At 41.0% G+C, this 19,586-nt stretch overlaps 1 protein-coding gene across 1 annotated transcript in view; it reads left to right on the forward strand.

Annotated features, from left to right (window-relative positions):
- Positions 1-19,586, forward strand: part of MDGA2 (MAM domain containing glycosylphosphatidylinositol anchor 2) — a 263,922-nt gene that overhangs the window by 102,816 nt on the left and 141,520 nt on the right. The window contains exon 6 of the mRNA XM_062635604.1: positions 9,325-9,594. Coding sequence (XP_062491588.1) covers positions 9,325-9,594 — 270 coding nt within the window. The remainder of the gene's footprint in view (positions 1-9,324; positions 9,595-19,586) is intronic.

The following is a 19,586-nucleotide window of genomic DNA, read 5'->3' on the forward strand; positions in this document are numbered from 1 at the left end:
TTTACCAAGCATTGTATTGCTAATGTTTGCTTCGTGTCCAGATTGCCACCCACCATAACTCAAGGGTCCTTTCTCTGCAGCTCCTCATTAGCCATTCCTAATCCATTAATTGTGTGGGTGATTGCTGCTGGTGCAAGTCAAGATTTGTCTTGCCTAACTTGCAGTCTGAAAGCTTAGGTGTCTGTAGTACACTGGTTGTTTAGGGAGCACTGGAGACAGGGAGAGAGATGGCTCCGAAGAGAATTCAACCCATCTGTTTTTGGAGGGCAGCAGTTGTGCTTTAGGGGTGCTTAAGTCTCATCAAGAGATACATGACCTTGGCTCGTATGCCTGACTTTTGGGTGGTTAAAATTATCTGAGATGAATTTAAGCCTACATGTACAGCAGTGCATCTAAATATAGTGATGAAGGGGACAGCTCCGTAGTTGGGTTAAGCTGATTTAACACTGCTCTGGTGCTTAAGGGAGTGTCCTGCCTTCCCTTCATACGCTCATGATAAAATGTCCACAGAATGAATAGTTTGTACAGTGTGAGAGCTGTGAGCTATTGTAGTCATCTCCAGAGTGTAACCACTGAGGAAGTGCTCTGAATAGCAAACGTATCCGCCTCCCTTCCTCCCTGTTGGAGCTATCAATGCCACATCTGTGCGTGAACGGCAGCACGAGCAAAGTGCGAGTCATCAAAGCACTGCTGCTGCTGGATGAAAAGCAGCCGGGCAAATTGGGAATAAAGAGATGAGTCATCAAAGCTGCATCCCCATTGGTTAGAAAATAGAGGATTTCATAAAAAAAGTTGGAGAATTTCAGAAAAAAACTATTGAGAATAGGAGGAGAGTGCAAGGAGTGGGCTACAGTTACCTGGGCCGGCGCTCTAGGCAAGCTAGTTCACGTATATGTGAACTTGTAAAGACTAAGTCTAGCTGAAATTGGGCCTTACTAAATATAATCTCATTCTTTGCTTTATTTCTTTCTTGTAACTCTTCTATTTGCTTCCACTGAGACCTCATAATTTTCCATTCTTGATAGTATGCCCAGACAAAATGTTCTTGCACATTACTCAACTTTTATGACTTTTTGTTTTTGGTGGCAGGTCCAGGGGAAACTGAAAAATGTTCTGAGCTTTTTTTAATCACTGACCAGGTAGCATACACAAATTGTGCAGTGATTGCCAGTATATGGGGCACATGCACCGCAGTCTGAGGGTGAGGCACGCAGAGTGGCTCTGGCAATCGTGGGGGGAGCCACCCATTTGTACTATAACAGATCCAGGTGGTTTTGCAAAGATGAGAATTCACCCCATGCATCAGGGTAAATCTTAAATGACTTGGCAATACTGAAAGCTGGTCTGGGAATATATTGCATCACTAACTTCATGTATTAAATTAAAAAAAAAAGGATACAAGCCTGAAAAACTTCAGATCTGAGAACTTCACATTTATTTCCTTTGTCCCTGGAACTGCTGGAATTGTAAAGGCAGTGATAGTGAAAAAAGTTGAGGTGGAGCGTTTTATGTGTCTAGACATGAAGCTTTTTAGAACTAAAACTTGTTACAGCTGGAGTATTTTGATGCTCTTCTGCACCTGGATTGCATGCAACACCTGAATGAGACACCCCTGAAGTTACAAGCTCTATGTAGATGGTCATTACCTGACAGTGACTTTATAAAACTATGTTTTTCCAGTGAGGGTGATTGGGCACTGGCAAGGTTGCCCAGAGAGGTTGTGGAGTCTCCATCTTCAGAGATAGTAAAAAACATCTGGGCAGCATTTGTGGGGGGGGACAGGGACGGACAGACGGACACTGCTTGGTCAGGGAATTGGATCAAAGGATGACAAGACATGCCTCCAGCCTCAAACTTCCTGTGATCCCTTTGCTTCTAAGTCTGCAAAGAGCTCATACTTTACATATCTTTCCATAATTTTTCTCCCTTGCCTTTGTTGGAGAATTCATTGCCAAGAAAAAAGGTGAATTTGCTCTGGGAAGTCTTGCTGCTTCCCAGCAAAGTACACGAATAAGTTTGCACATACTGATAGAGCAGACAAAGTGCTGGCACACATAGGTGCATGTTTATGTGGCAGTTTGGTCCACTGGAATGTCTTATCCTGGCTAGTTAAATGCATGCTGGCACTCTCTGCCTAGAGGAGTTGCTTCTTGTGAGACCAACAAGGACTGACAGATAGCAGTCAGAAGATTATAGTGCTCTTGGTAGCAGCAGGGAGCGTAGAGCAGAGAAGATGGGTGTATAAAAGTGATTTTCATTGGTGTTCATTTTTGGGGCTGTTTTGGCTTAGTTTTGACTGGGTTGGTTGAGGGTTTTTTTTTGTGTATTGGGTTGGGGTTGTTTTAAGGACTATTGGTGAAAAGAAATATTGCAGCATGCTGTGGCAGTGTGGTCAATAAAAAGTTCCTTTACCCTCTAATTCAAAATCTGGGCTTCAGCTAGGAATTATCGTTTATTCTCTTTTGAACTTCACTGAGTACATAAATACAGAAATGATGTTCCAATCCTAGCAGGGACATCAAATGTTCTCTCTTTTTGCTCTGTCTTGAAAGGATCTATTAGTATTGTTTGTAGTTAGGAGTATATGCATTGTATTCCTGCGGGAAATCATGGCTGTAAATTAAATGGATGCATACACACACATATATATAAAAGTGTAATTAAATTATGTTCTATTACTTCAGTTCTATATATGAAATAATTCATAAAACTGGAGGAAATAATGTTCTTTCATTTTTATTCACCATAGATGAGTGAGTTGTCAAGGACATGACTTTCTGCCTCTACTTTGATATTGCTATTAAAGTATTAGTTTTCTTTTGCATTTCCAGTAATCCCTAAAGCCAATTGTGACATTTTCTCAATCCCATATACCCAGTCTAAATACATACATTTGTCTAGCTCTAATTCCAGCACATGTTGGTGTCAGATTTTTTCTGTACGCTACGTCAGTTATGGATATATCCCTTTCCACCCAGTGTAGTATCTGTCTCAGATAACCATCCCAGGCAGCAGTAGAGACTCTACTTTGAAGTTCAGTAAACATATGTATTGGCTCATTGATTAGAAAATGTTTCCAGCCTCTCTGCCAATGATCCTATGGTAGCTGTCTTTAAACTGGAAGCATTTTGTTGTAGAGCTAGGTTGTTATGTTGAAGGTGCTTGATAAACTGGTGTTGTTGAGTATTTGTCTTAGAGTGTTAATGATGACTTAATGACTACTAGCTTTGTGCTGGATCTGAGAAAGTTTTTCCTGGTCATTAATCAAACAAGCATATGTTGCGTGCTGGTTTATTACTCTCTGAGGATTGGTATGTGTTGTAGCCACTGTTTATAATTAATCTCTATCTGTATGTCATCAGTGCCTAATTTGTCTTGTGTGCACATGCTAATACTAGGTAAGAAAAATGATGCAGTTCTGATTCATGGCCCTGCTAGTCCATAGGGACTTGACCTGCAGGGCCATGTATTGTGACCCAGTGTACTTCCAACGGCACTTTGTCATACGTGCTGTGGAGTTCACAGCCAGGCTTTACAGACCTATGAAATACATTGGATGCAGAAGTAATACTTGCACACGAAAGCTTTGAATTGAAGTCCCTTTAAAAAGGATGCAGCTGCAATATGAATGGGGACCTGAACAGTTTCCCTCATCATGAGTAGTGCCTTGTTCTTTGCAGGAAAGAGCTCGCAGTGCCACTGCGGCTGTCTTTGTCCCCTGGAAAACCAACCATGACTTGGAAATGTGGGACTGCTGCTCAGAAACCCCTGCTTGTAAAAGGCAGTAAAGATGCAAAACTTTTGAGCATTGAGCCATTCTCATTATGATTTCCAAATACAGTGTTTAGAAAGCTTGTTCCATGCACTCACCCATGGAAATATTGACCAAAGTTTGCTATTGTTTGATAATGAATTTTATTATTCGTATCAGAGATTTGAAAGAAAGTTTCTGCTGGGCATTAGTCTCTGCTGCTGCTGGGGCGAAGGTTCTGGCTGGGAGATGCTTTGTTTGACAAACCTGGATGGCCCAGTATTCATTAATCCTGGTGGCTGATAGTCATCTAAGAGAGACCTCAGCCAGGCTGAAGCTTTGAAATTGGCTTTGGGGATGATAATGTACTCCATTTAGTACTGATTGCTTTTGGTAGGGATATTTTTTGGTAGGGATATGATCACTTCCTGTGTCTTCATCAGTTTTGGTATTGTGCAGTTGTGTTGGCTCTGATGCACAACTTTCTAAACCAGTACTGAGTACTGAGCAATTCTTAAAACTATAAAATCCATTACTGTTCAGCTCTACATAAAATTACATGAAATTGAGGGTACCAGTCCTGTATCTGTGTGGGTCAGTGTGTCTCCATGGTCCGAATCGTGACCCAGGGTTTTATGGTATGAACAGATGGAGCTCTGGGGCTAAAAATTAAAAAAAAATGCAGACTATTTGGTTAAAAAAAAAAAAAAGCAGCAAACTAGTTAGGTAGGATAGGAAATGAATAAGAAGGAAGACAGCAGAAAGAAATAAGTGACATAATGCAAGATAAAACTAAATCCAGAATAATACAGCAGTAGAAAAAAATAAAGTATATGTCTGAATTAAACCCTTCTGTGGAAGTTTATGGGATCTGTGCATGATTTAAGCAGAAACTAAGGAGCTCATTCTTATGCCAGAGGGCAGCTGTTTTACAGAGAAAAATTCTGGGCTAGTGCAGTTGTGCATCTTCTTTTTTGGGACTGCACATCTACCTGATGAGTTTTGATTTTGATTTTGAAGTGCCTTTCATGTAAGAAGAGCCCTGCATAAAGGTGGCAACCGACAAAGCACCTTGCTTGGTAAAACTAAATTCTGTAAAACATAAGTAATCAAGATTTGACGCATAAATTGATGGCTTAATGTCACTGCAGTATGCATCCTTCTGAATTCTCTTGCTTGGCACCATGTGAAAGCTTGTTTGTAAGGATGCAATGGTTTTCACAAGCCTCAAAAAGCTTAGGTGACCTGTGCTGTTCAAAAATTGAGCAGGCAGAATGTCAGTATTGGTTCTAGCCTTGTTTTGGATAAACAAGTGGAAGGAAACTTTGCTCACAGCTGTGTGCCTGCTCCCCCAGTTGTAGATGGCACTGGGGGAAACCACTTGTATCTTGGTGGCTGTAGCCTGATTCCTCAAAGCAATGTATGCAGTAAAGGCAAAACCAGCGTATTTCAGGCATGTACCAGGAATACACAAGTGCATGTCCTAGCTTTTACAGTAGTGTCATTTTAATAAGTCAGATTTTTTTATTTTTTTTTTGTGGGGGGAGGTGAGAGGTGTCTTTATCTCCTCTTCCTTCTGACTCAATTCCATGATCTCCTGCTATCTAAACAAATATCACAGCTTGAACTGCTGTGACTGCATCATGGGTCTCCTAGTAAGTGTTCAGTCATGCCAGATGCTCTACAAATGCAAAGGATGTATAAACACATGCGCTGTCCTTTTGGATCAGATCTCTTGTCTGTCCTAAACAAGAGCCAGCAGCAGACATTTCAGAAGAGCGCATAAAAAGCGTGCAGTAGACAGATACGTGATAGTTTGCCCTCCTGTTCCAGGAAAAAAAGATACATTTTATGCCCTGAAGCATGGATTTTAATAGCCTTCAACAATATTTTGGTATAATCATCAACTGTTATAATTGCTCTGGATCATCTTGTCATCTTTATAAATGCCTACTCCATTTTTTAATCATGCTGGACCAGAAAAAAAAAAAAAAGTGTGACACTGAATTACACATTTTGGATTTATGCTGTATGTGGTGTTTAGCCTCAAAAGTTTACAAATAAATGTGAGGAGAATTTTGTTTTAGAGAAGAAGTTTGCAAATAGAGAATAAATTCATTTTAGAGAGCGGATTAGGCAAAAAAAAAAAACATTTTCTGAAAGTGCAAATATCAAATAGATTTGCAAAACACTGGGATCAGTGTAAGGCTGGCACATGTATATTGTTATTTTAGATTATTGGCACTTTCTTCCCATTCCCAACTATAGTCTCCTGCTGCATTTGTAAATCTTCATCCTAAAGGTAGGATTGATGTCACCCATCTTCTGCCATCTAAATCTTAACCTTTAAATTAAACTAATCTTTGGACTCTGTCTGCAATCACCAGAGAGATGGGGACCACAGGGAAAGATTCTTGCAAGAAGGTAGCTCAGGGTAGATAAGAGGAATTGCCTTTTGTCAGTAACTCTTGCTGCCATTCAAGCTAGAAGAGGGAGAGATCCCACATGATAGTGAGCTCCAGTTCCCTAGCTCAAACAGGAACTAGTCTTAAGCCTTGTCTAGCAGGTGTTTGGGCAGAAAATCTGGAAGAACAAGATTCTTCAGCAACCCTGAGCAGCCAAGTCCAAGGTTTACTGTCCCTGCTGCTACCTGGAATTTTGTTGCTGTGCCTTTGTTACTCCTTCCCCTGCTACAGCTTTGTATTCCCCAGTCTGTGGGAAGTGGCTGCTGCGTGCAGCATCCTGTGGGGAGCAGCTAGAGGTTTCTCCAGTTTGGAATTTGGAGTGAATCAGAGCAGCTATCTGGTAAAGCAGACCTGCAGAAGGGTTACATACTGTTAATTAACCCAAGTCAATTAATACAGGTATTCCAGCAGGTGACTAAACTTCTGATTTAGCCCCATTCGTTTCCACATGTAGATCCAGGCAGATGCAGAGAAGTGAACACAAGCACTCTAACTTGGAGTTAAGCCATGTTTTCTGCTACCCCACTGTGTCTGAGCACATCGCTGGAGTTACTGAGTGGTTTGAGATTTTTTGTCATTTGTCTCCTTCATTCCCTGGCTAACTAATTCCCTGCTTCTCTCTTTTTCTCTTTCCCCTTTCCTTTGTGACAGGCAGTCAGAGCTGTGACAAAAAGTCACAGGTCTCAGACTCATGTTTGGCATGTGGGCAGATGGGTGTTGAGTTCCACCTCTCCTCATCCCTGGCTGGAAGGAGGAGAGGTTGATGTTGGTGACATCGGGAGTGGAGGTTATGATGTCAGAGATGGGCAAGTGTGGGGCTGGTGATGGGGCTGAGTGTGCTTCAGCGGTGGAAGGACAAAGTCCCAGTGACCAGCCGGAAACCTCCAGTCTCTCCATTCCTAGGCCAGAATTTGGCAATGTACCCATGACAATAAATGAGGCAAGCTGTGCAGGGGACCGAGTTCTGTCCTCAGTTGCATCCTAAAGCTGAAAATAAGAGGTTCTCTGTTACTGATGCATTGCGATACAGTGCAGAACATGTATAGGATTGCAAGCAAAGAAATAACCAAAATAATATCTCATTGTTGCTGTGGATCCATATTCCATTCATAATAGGCATTTGACCCTTTACATGCTACACTGAGTTTCATTTGCAGGATACCTTTATATCTCTTCTGAATTTCTTAATATTCTTTGATTTAGATCTGGCTTTTAATAGTTGAGTGTATTGCTGAATTTTTGTTTGTGTTTGTCTAGTGAGATAGGTTGTAGTTAAGTGTAATGTGCGGTGTAAGTAAAGAGGAATTGCTGTATGCAAACCGTAATTTTCATGTACTTACTGATTTGAGTGCTGTGATGAAAGGGATGTATCACAGCATTTTTATCACATCAGCTGCTGTCTTTGTCTCTTTACCTGAAGGACGGCAAAGGGCCCCCTTTCATCTGGAGGATTATGAGGCCATTATGGTAAGGTTGGGTTGACATTGTTGGAGCTTTCATCTTTTGTTCTAAGTTTTGAAGCATTATTTGTGGTTCTCTTGTTCCCTGCCTCATGACTTGATGTTTAGTGAGAGTAGAAAGCAGCTGCTTGCCAGAGGTGTTCAGGAAAAATCATTAAACTCAGGAGGGAGGGAAGGACAAAGAAAGAAGGATCAGCTGAGTGCTATGCCCTGGTTGGTGATGACCCTACAGGTTTGGACCTCAGTTCTAGTTGCACAGTGAGTACCTGCATCCCTGCTTCTGTCCTGTCACCTTTGCCTAAGCAAAATCTGTTTAATCATGAAACATGACATACTGCCCAGTTTTGTACCTCTAATCGCAAGACAGGGGTCCCTCAGCTGATGGATGCATGAACTGATGAAAGAATGAGAGATCAGAGGATGTAAGCAAAGAGACATTGACAGTAGGCAGTGCTGACTTGTTTTCTGTCTGTATTTTTAGCCATCCACTCAGTTTCTTCAACTTTAAGTTGGTTACATGAACCTGGGAATTATCTGCAGGGTCCCAAACTGGGAGGAGCTGGAATAGGGGGCTTTGCCTGTAAATCTTTGCTCTCCTGCTCTCTTCAAGTGCTTTTCTGTCTGGAGGTTGCCTATTCACTCTTGCTAGTGTAGGTATAAATGAAATGCTTCCCATTTGTGTGCAGAGAAAGTTAATTCCTTTTGGGTGAACTCCAAATAGAGAAAACTCTTATTTTGTAGTTGGCTCTTGTATTTGCCTTTAGTGATTAGTGTGTATTCCTCAATATTTCATATATAAAGCAGAACACATAGGAATATATCTCTGTGGTAATGAGGATTGTGATACAATTTTTGGTTGTAACATTTTTATTTCTTTTTTTATTGTCCCTTTTTCCTGGTATTCTTTGCTCAAAATTTCAATCCTTCACCTTTATGCTTGTGTCCTACAGACTAGTAGAGACCCAAGCCTGCACATTTCTTGTGTGTCTGTGAGGAGATGGAGCTGTGGCCACACTTTCTGCTGGTGCTGTTAGGTTTCACATCCCATACAGACGAAAAAAGCATTTGTGATGAACTCTTCAGTTTCTCCATGTGCAAGGAGATGATGTACCAGGGGAGGTGACTCTTCCTGAGTCAACAGACCCAACTCAAACCCTACAAAACCATCTCAGTTGGCAGACAAGTCCCAAGGAGTTCAGTGGGGAGGTGGGTGGATTAAGAGGGCTGGTTTTCAATGGGTAGAGTCTGACTTGAAGAGCACAACATGCTTTCTGTGCCAAATAACAAGATTGTTACTAATTCCTTTCTTCCAGGGCTTAAAATCCAGTGTGCTGGCACTGGTCCCATACATTATACATTGCTTGCCAAGCCTAGCTGCAAGGGTGTCCATACATAAATCCTCACCTGCGGTTTGACAGCAAGGTGAAGGATGATGACTGAGCAGGGTACAGATCAGGGTGAGAAATGTGGTTTTAGAGGGAGCATTGGGATGGGGATGCACCCTGCTCAGAGGACACGTATTGGTGCGAAGAGCACTGTAGCTGATGTGCCTTTGCTGATCTCTGTTGGCTTGAATGTGCTTGTCAGGACTAGGCAATACCACAGATGCAGCCCTGCTACACCTTTCTCTTCCTCTTGTATTTTACAGCATCACCTTCTATTAAGCTTCTTGTGGATGACCCGATAGTGGTGAACCCTGGAGAAGCAATCACCTTAGTCTGTGTGACGACAGGAGGGGAGCCAGCCCCCAGCCTGACGTGGGTGAGGTCTGCCGGCATCCTGCCCGAGAAGACGGTGCTGAATGGTGGCACTTTAACAATACCTGCCATCACGTCAGAAGATGCTGGCACATACAGTTGCATCGCCAATAACAATGTTGGAAATCCTGCAAAAAAGTCCACCAATATCATCATAAGAGGTAAGTTGAGCTGGCAAACTATGAACCTTTATCTTGGAAGATTAATGGAATCCTAATTGGACGGGATAGCAGTGTTCATGTAGTGGTGTCCTGTTTCTGTATGTATTTCTGGTAATTTCTAATCATGTATGAGATAAACTAGTGTCGGCTTCAAATAGCTGGTGGCTCTTATGCTGGGCTCAAATCCCTTGTTTGGAACAAGGGTAGCATCATTCCTGTTTGTATTATGGAGATGCAGCAGCTCTCGCATCCAAACTGTTAGAGACATAAGTGCCAAAGGACACCACATCTTTTGGGCAGTGCCTGTGCTGGTCCCTTGCATAGACTGTCTTGGCTGTGAATGCATCCTGAGCTCCTGGAGATGTTGTTACCTACGTCACCTTTTTCTTCCTCCTCATCAGCTGAACATGTTATTGAAATTAAAGCTGTTGTGCATGCTGTGAATCTGCCGCCATCAGACAACTGCTCCCTGGGTAGGAGCTTTACATTAGTATCTATGCTTTAATTATACTAAATAGCAGGATAAATGTCTGTCTTAGATACAAGTAAGGGAAGAGCACTTGCAGAACAATTACTGCCAGGTGGAGAGAAACTCTCCCCAGTTTATCACTTTCTGGATAACCCCAGGGACATGGCCATTTTGTTTGAAGAAAGAGTTCAATTGGCTGATAGGCATAATTGGAGTGGACTAATCTACCTGAACCAAACAGTTTGTCTGAAACTAATTTTCTGTAATCCAGTCTGTGAATGGTAGTGAAGCATGAACTCCCACGATATAGGAACTTCAAATAATAGCATGTGATTAATCATTCTCAGGAGAAACTTCTGTATGAAGAGCCACTGGTGTGAATATTTTATGGAAGCCATAACCTCTGTTCACTTCTTTATTGCCCAACATACAGTCTTTAGCAAGATGAAGAATTAGAAGCTATTTCTATTCCAAGGGTCAGCTAGGGAGCATTGCATCAGCCTAGATCTGCAGGATTTTATCAGGAGATGTCAACAGATTTGTTTTTAATACTGTATTTCCATTTGAATTTTTGACATTTGTCTTAGGGGTTTTGTTGTCAAGAGGCAAAAGCAGTCTTGCTTCAGGAACCAGCATCAACATTAATTTGCTGTGATTTACAATAGTGATGAGGTTGTGCAGGGGAGATGTGAGTGAAACACTTCGAATAAGCAAAGGGAGAGAAAAGGTTTTGTGTGAAAAGAAATCTTGATATTTTAATTGACCCAGCAGACAGCACTGGAAAGTCCAGAGGAAAAGCTAAAGTCTCCAGCTCCCTGCAGATACAAATTTCATGAGTCATAGCATAATAAAAATATGCCAGCACAATTTTATTTATAAAAGACCATGCCTATGAGATGCCTAGGAGCTGCAAGATGTTGAACAAACTATCATTAAAACATATGAGATGGCTTTTTCCTTTCTTCCTCTTTGCCATATGGCCCTGTTGATTCTGAGAAGGGATTGCAATGAGGAACAACCCATTAAATACAGGAAGCACAGTTCCCTTCTAGCCCAAATACATTACTTCCTGCTATGATGTTTGCCTTATTATTTCTGTTAAAGAGGAAGAACTGTCTTTTAGGAAAAAAAACAACCCAACCTTTATTCCAGTTTTGTCTTTACTAAAAGTGATGCTGAGTTTAGGAATAAAATATAACAGAAATTTTGTATCAGAGTTTTGAATCTTAGAATCAAATAGGTTGGAAAAGACCTTTAAGATCATCAAGTCCATTTGATTCTACATTGTGTATATATTTCTTAGCTTTTTGTGTGTAGCTCACTGTTTCTCTTGATTTCATCCCTTATTTTGTTGTTGCATTTTCACATAGCAGCTGAAGAGAAAAGAATATTTACTTGAAATAGCAGCTAAGCTTTGCAGCAGAAGCACTTGGAAAATGGAGTTCATATCTTCTGTCATGTGGATTTCCAGTCTCAGGATTAGAAAATAATCTTACCCCGAAAGAAATGTTGTTTTTCTCAAAACATCATCAGGGCTCAGAATAACTTTTTTTCCCTTTAAAATTCACTAAATTTCACCGTGCATTTATCTAAAAGTGCATACACTTTCCTGTTTTTGTGGCTTACTGCCCACGTCTGTGACTGTCCACCAGATCTGACTGTGAACCCACTGGGAATGACACTGTACGACCACCACACCTTTAAAAATACTGAAAAACTCTGAACCTAGAATAATCCAAAATGAAACAACAAAAAGTAAATAAGTCAGTAATAAAAGTAATTTATCTTTTTTGAAGGCCAGAAATTATGTGGATCAGTAAGCAACTGAGGCAGCAGATGAGGCTGTGAATTCATAAGTAGATTCAGGCATTGTGGTGCCAAAGTGTATTCAGGTCTGTGCTCCTCCATCAGTCATTTCAGAGACCCTTAAAAAGTGTGGGAAAATACAGTGAAAGTGCAGGATGACCAGCTACGACAGCTTAGGCAAGTATGTGTCACCTGAGAGATGGTGCAAAATGTGCCTGCATGGAAGTGCTGTGTAATGAGTGTTCGCTGCTACTTCACCGTGTAAATAAGTAATTTCTGCAATTGCCACGTGCTGCTGAAAGAGTGGTGGGATAACGGGTGCTGCTAATGGTCTCAGTGCTTTGCTTTCCATCAGTTAGCTCCCAGGAGTTCTCTGGAAGCCTCCTAATATACATAAACATTTAACATGTTCTTTGTTTTTCCACTGCTACTTTGTTTCCCCCACTTCCAGTGGGCATTGGCCCAGAAGGAGATACCTATTCGTAATACAAAAAACAGACTGAAGCTGCCATTGCAGCAAGGAGCCCATTTGGTCATAATTGTCTTTTGGGTTACTGTTTATTTATTTATTTGTTAGTTCTCTTTTGGCCTGTATAGCTTAAAAGGAGTTATAAATCCTTCTATAAAAACAAAGAGTGCTTACTCACAAGTTCAGATGAATGTAGATCCCTTGCAAAACAACAGGTGCTGCACACAGCTGCTGAGGGAAAAGACTCTCTCATACCCTGCCCCCTTAAGCAGTTAAATTAACACTTGCAGATAGAGCAACATCCTTTAAAGATACCCCTTTCTCAAGAAAGTTGTAAGCTGCAAACTCTGCTCTATTTGTTCTGCTGAGCTGTTGTGTTAGGGCCTTTCCCTTTCAGACATCAGTTAATGTTAGTGAAGGTTTTGCTGAGATGATAAATTGTTTTGAGAACCACACCACCTTTCTGAAGAGACACAAACATAATGCAGTATACTTCATTTCCTCCATTTGTTATCAATGGGAGCTCACCAGAGGCAAATCAGCAACCATGTATTGTTTACCTGTCGAAATCTTAGTGAGAAGCTCTGTGAAATACAGGCGTTTTAAAGAATGTCATTGTCAGCTTAGCTCTACCCAAAGTTATTGCAGAATATTTCATTCCATCAAAGGCATTGTCATCCATCAAGGTGTCTTGAGTCAAACCAGAGAAAGAAGAAATACTCTCTCATTTTAGCAAAGCTGGCTGCTTACCAATTCTAATTATGAAAGTTTCTTTCTAAGTATTTTCTTTAGATTAATGAGTTCTTTAAATGATTGCAAGTCTGCTAGCATATGATTATTGGTGGATGTTCTCATTAGTGGCATCTTCACATCCTGCTCTCAGTCTGATGATTAGAATAGCTTCCCATAACATATTTCTAGACAAAACTGTCAGAAAGCAGAGGGCACTCTAAGGGAATCTTGACTCCTCTCATTCTAGTAATACTTGATGGCTTTATCATTCTCTTAAAAACCTCTCTCAGGTATCAAATCCAACATACCCCCTCCAGACGAAGTTCCCAACAACCTTCAACCTTCATGTCTGATGTGTGCATTTTTCGTTGTGCTTACTTGGAGGGTGTTTTGTTTTTCTGATTTTTCCATGGTAGAGAAAAAAAGAAGTTGCTCTGATGTAATGAAGATTATTTGTCATAAAGACCAGGATGGGGGAAATCTGTTGCACTTCTTTCAGAGTTCTTTCTCACCCAGGATATTTCTGTTCATTTTCTTTCATCATGAATTTGTCACTACATACCTCTGTTGGTCTCAGCAAGTGAATGATAGTCTTTGTAGGGATCTTTTGTTAATTAAATAAGAAGGAAACACACATGCACATAAATTTGTGTTAAAATGCAAAACCTTGCTTGCTTATAGCCCTTTGGCCAACACACATGGTGATATGGATACTTCTTCAGGTCCCATGCACACACGGCTACACAGAGAAGACTTCACATTATTTCCAGGAGCTTGGTAGTGAGAGACCTCACCTCTGATATGGCCCCAGACTCAGTTCTTTGCCTTGATGTGGCATGGAAAGTTGGACATCCAACTTATCCCATGTCCCAGGAAACTTGCAGCCTGAGGAGCTTTTAGACTTCGCTGTTGGAGGTTATTTTACTCCTTCAGAATTCTCTCTTCAATGCATATTTGGGGAGGGAAGCAGAGAAATGGTAAGAGAAGAAGAGAAATGGTAATATTAGCCTTGTAATCTGCAAGATGCTACATAAAAGCATGATCATTACAACACCATAGAGATTTTGGGTGACGATTGGAAATGTCAAAAGAGGCAGGAATCAAGATAATCGTATGTCTACAGCTTCTGGAAAATTATACATTTTCAACATGACTCAGACTGGGTACTCAGAATTATGAGAGCATGGAAGAATAAATATTCTAAAGACACTGTGAAAGGGATAATGAAAATAAAATCTCTCTGTAACTACCAGTATGTTAATGCAGAATTAAAGGCTTTTGATGATGAAGGATGTAAGGTGGCTTCTCCATCTAGTAAGAGAGCAAAAATGGGTGGCATCTTTAAAGAGCACCTGCACATCAGACTGGGAAAAAGGTAGAGTCAGAGAAAAGTTTTATAGGTCTAAAAACATTTACATTCTTACAGGTTTTCAGTATTGAGCACTGAAATGGTTTGGAAGGGTGTCAGCATATACCAACTTTATTGCTTCATCAACAACTCCTCCTATCGCATTCTTGAAAAAGATCACTTTCTCTCTTCCATTGAAACTGCAACATTTTTTTAGTGCCAGTTGACTCTGATTGTGTGACTTTTTCCTTCCGTGAAGTGGAAACACAGTATTTAGAGTTAATTATTCAAAGGGGTGGGATTCCCTGTCAGTTTAAATATAAAGTAATGACCTGTGATCAACATTAGCACAGAAGCTTTTTCTGACCAAAAAGCACTCTGGGGAAATGCATTTAAAGGCCAAAATTGCTGGAAGTACCTATTGTATTACATCTTTTAAAACGGTATGTGAACTGTGTGCTAGTGACTGCTAATAAGAAGGTGAAGAGGGAGGGGGAAAGGAAGGAAGAAAAAAAAGAAAAAAGATAAGCATTGGGAAATAAGTGAAAATTTTGTTGCTTTTGTAATAGATTTGAAAAAATACATCCTTACAGGATTACTGGTATTACTGATGTCTGTTCTCTCACACCTGCTTACTCCTCTGCTTTCCTGCAACAGCTCTGTTTATCCCAGAACTTTTTATTAGGAATTTCCCTGGTTGGTTGGTTTAGCAGTTGCATGAAGTAAAGGATAAAAATAAGACTGTCTGGTTACACATCAGCGCCTCTGCTGTCACCCCTCAGATCCTCAAATGCTGTTAATTGAAATGTGAGCAGGGCTCCTGTGGGCTGATACTGAGAACCAGAGCAGAGGCAATGCTCACAAGTTTTATTCAAGAGGTGGAAATTGGGTTTTGGCAGCACCCATGACAGCCATCACCCCAGTAGTTGTGGTGGATGCTGGCCGAGTCATGTATCCATTTGACACTCATGATTGTTAGATGGCATCATCTGTGATGCTGTGAGCACTGTTTGGAGATGCTGGCTCCAGCATGCCAAGTCTAAAATGTTGTGTTTTCTGTACAACATGTAGAAGGACCTTTGGGGGTTTTTTCCTTCTTCTTTTCCATCTCTCTGTATTCTGGGAAGGTCTCACCGCAGACTGATTATACTAGTGCTTATTTCATAGCTGGAGAAAGCCAAAAGGCTTGGCAAATATCCATACACATAAAATGGGCATTACTACACCACAGAGATGGCCACCGTTGACTTCCTAATGAGGGGCCATGCAGGCACGTGGAGCTTCTTTGTGTGTGGTGCTGCAGAGCTGTGGGTGCTGCAGGCTGCGGGTGCTGCTGGCAGAGATGAGCTCCTCAGGATGTTTCAGTAGGTTGGAAATTCAGCAACTCCTGTGCTGTCTTTCAGTACCCATTAATGGTGATGCTTTCTTGGGACAGACTAGAAATCAAGTGTGAATTCATGAATGTACCAAGGTTTTGAAATTCATATACCAGATAAGGACATCTGTCTTTATCACAGGCACCCATTTCATCTCATCTCTTGTACAATCTTCTTTTTCCTTTTCTTTCTTTCTTTTTTTTTTTTTTTTTTTTTTACAAAATGACTAACTCCAATGCAATTTCCATAGGTTTCTTTCAGAACCCTCCCAGCTCTTCCCAGGAGTCTCTTCCCATATCTAACTGCTCTGACACTGAGATGCAATCTCAGTGCCATTACAGGCAATGCCTGGGGTAGGTTTGCCATCACTTGAAAGTAGCTTTCATAGAATCCTGAATCCTGGAATTGTGTAGGTTGGAAGGGGCCTTAAAGATTATCTAGTTCAAACCCTCCTGCTATGGGCAGGGGCACCTTCCCCTGGACCAGGTTGCTCAAAGCTCCATCCAGCCTGGACTTGAACATTTCCAGGGATGGGGCTTTGCTGTGGAGTGGCATCAGACAAGATCTGCTGATGCCATGCTGGCATGGAAGGCTGGCTTTGTTTTTGATGAACCACCATGGCAGTTGGGCACCTTCACCTGGCCAGGTGCCCTCCCTGTCCTCCCTCTTGCATTATGCCAACGTGTATTTTTTTATCGTAATCATAAGCATTTACTTAACTCTTGGTTTTAACAGCACTCACCACCTTGCTTAGTTTCTCTTGTGTCTTGTTGGACAAGACAAACTGCCTTCCTCTGGTGTGGGGTTTAAATGGACCTTTTAAAACTGTTTGCAAATGGGCTCTGGGATAGACCCCTGCACTAGTTGAAGAATAGTTCTGTAAATTGTAGATTGGGCGTCAGCTTGGTCTCCCACCCCACACAGCCCTCCCAGCTCCCTGTGGGAGACAGTGCCTCTGCAGGCATCTCCCTGGGGCCTCTTCCAGATTTTTAAGCATGAGTACAGTTTAGTCCAAAAAAAAGAAAAAGCCAGCCAATTCTGATTCTTCCACCAGGAGGTGTAACCTGTGAATGCAATTTCAGTGAGATAAGATTTTAGTCTAGAAGACCTGATCTTACAGCACATCCATTGGGTTGCTACAATCATAAGTTACCAGCATGCTATCCTAAAAGTTTACAGCTCTGAGAATGAATGTGTAAAAAAGTTGAGCTTCAGAGCTGAATAAGTCCATTTATTTTTATTGTCTGCAATAGCACTCTCAGGGATGTACACTGTCTCCCAGCCTGGAGTGTATCATGGATGAGTTCATAAAATGGTTTCATATAGAAATGTAGATGGTTTATTGATTCTTCTGCTCTTTCATTAGGACTTCCCAGAATTTTTGTGTACAGAAATTTTATTTTTACGTAGGTTTTTTGCTCTGCAAATTGTCGTATGTTCCCTGCTGAGCAATACATATATATAAAGGTATTATCAGAGGAGGTTTCAAGAGGTAGTATTAATTTGATCTCTCTTAACCTGGCCCTTGCCTTGTGGCTGCTTCATGTCACCATGTTCATTCTTCACTGGGGGCAGGGAAATTAAATTTATCCTTACTTTTGGTTATCTAACAATTATTAACTACTAATGCATGATAAATTTGTTTTGCAGAGGTGTGGCATCATAGTTTGTTATTGTATTAGATATTGGCTGATTAATATGTAATGAGGTCTGTGTAGTCTTAAAAGCATTATTTTGGCAGAAAAAATGTACTTTTTCAAAGTTTTGATTTATCTTCAAGGGAAACAGAAGAGAGAACAGTGCACAGTGTTTTGTTCTGATGTTACCAAGACACTTTGATGACCTTGAAATGTGTTTTAAGGTACTTGTGCTGCATCAGGCAGCTGTGAATGAGATTGGTAGGTCTTTGCCCAGTCTGACAAATCATTTTGGAAAGTTTGATGGGGTCCCTATTAATTTTTGAGGCACTGAACTGTGAAATAAAAACAAACTGTTGAAGGGGAATGCATCCCATGTTGGTACAAATCCAGGCTCTGATGAAATCCTGCAGTTGAATAAAGCTGTTGAGCCACACAAGAAGCAGGAGGTGGGGGTAGTCCACTATGGGAGCCTTGGAAACTGGGGGTTTGCTCTAGGTTTTGGAGGAAAGACAAGTACTGTGTGCCAGTTTCGTTTGCAGTGTGTGGGCAAAGAGAAGAGTGAGGATTAGCAATGTATTACTTTTGGGCATCCAGGAAAACTTAGCGAGGCTTTTCCATTTTTTTTTTTTTTTTTTTACAGTATTGGCACAAGAATTAAAGGCATTAGCCTGGGAAAACACCCAGCTGTACTGTTCAGAGGATTTATAATTTGCTTGGCATGTGCACAGCCCACTGGGGATTGTGTCAGCTTCTCTGAATTGTTTAATTTATATCCCAGTTCTTGTCTGACTTGTAATAAGACTTGTGTAGCTCCCATTTGCCTATGAGTTAGGCAGTCTATGGGATGGGGCAGCCCTTAGCCCACTGCTCTGGTCAGGATGGTGCTCCCTGTCTCTTCTTGGCAAGCTATAAATGTGAGATTTTGTAGCATAGGAAATATGTGGTTTTGTTGGTTATTTTGTTTGTGGGGTTTTGGGTTTTTTTCCTTTGTTCTGCTTGGGGTTGCAGAAAGTACTGAATGCCAGCTGCCAGTTTGTCACCTCTGCTTATTGACCATTTTTTGCTATTTCACCCTCATGTACCCAACTAGATGTGTTTGAATCATTATCTGTGTGTGCTTAAAATGCTTGATCAAAGCCACCTTCCACCAGGCAGTTGGTACTGGTCCCTTGTAGGGCACTGCAGAAAAAACAGATTTTGCCTCCCAAAATCAGCTTTTAATGGTGTGACACCACTGGGGTGACTCCTCGTTTTCACTGTCGGGGAACCACAGGCAGAAGGTTGTTCAGTCTCCACGCCTGGAGGTTTTCAAGCCTTGAACAACCCCATTTTAGCTCAGATCTAGCCCTTATTTGAGCAGGAGATTGGCCTGGAGACCTCCTGAACACCCTCCCCACTGATGTATTTCTACGGACCTATAGGTCTCCGCTCTTATACTGATGCCTATTTCTCTTGAATATTTACTTCTAAAAGCAGTTAAAAGAGAAACCATGCTGTGTTTTACCTACTTTGATCTTGGCTTCATCTATTTAAAGGATCCTATACTGAGTAAATTGTAAACTGAAATCTTCTTCATTACAAAGAAGTATACACCTCCTCTTCGTTCAGAAGAAAAGCAGTGAAAGAAATAGGAGCTAATTAACTAGAGCACACGTAAAAACAGACATCTGACACATGTTAACTCCAAAATAATAAATCCTCTTTCTTTTAAAAATCAGAAGCTTTTATAAAAATAGAGACAAAACCTGAAATCTCTCTCCAGTATTTGCATTTAAAATGAAAATGTGAATGCATGTGATCTTGTAAGTGCCAAATAACTACTTGATATTAAAAAGTTTGGAGATGCTCTAGTAGAAGATGTTTGACAGCTTAATTGTTCTGATAGCTACTGAAAGTTAAGGTTTTAAAAAGCTTTTTTTAAAAACCATGTTGACAGAAGAAAAAATGAACTGTTGGTAAAATGCTGAGTGTATGTGTCAGTTTTTTAGCAAGACTTTACAGGTCTGTCTTTGGATAGAAAGGTGACTATAGGCAACATTCAGGCAGCATAATTTTGTCAAAAATACCTCTCAGAGTCCTAAATACCCTACTTAAGAAATTTGTATTTTGAGAGCAGTCAACATCAGTGCATTCTCCCTAAAAGCTCTGTGAC

The sequence above is a fragment of the Pezoporus occidentalis genome, unplaced genomic scaffold, assembly GCF_034315485.1.
Source record: "Pezoporus occidentalis ecotype Australia unplaced genomic scaffold, CSIRO_AGI_Poc_V1 ctg46, whole genome shotgun sequence".
Taxonomy (NCBI): domain Eukaryota; kingdom Metazoa; phylum Chordata; class Aves; order Psittaciformes; family Psittacidae; genus Pezoporus; species Pezoporus occidentalis.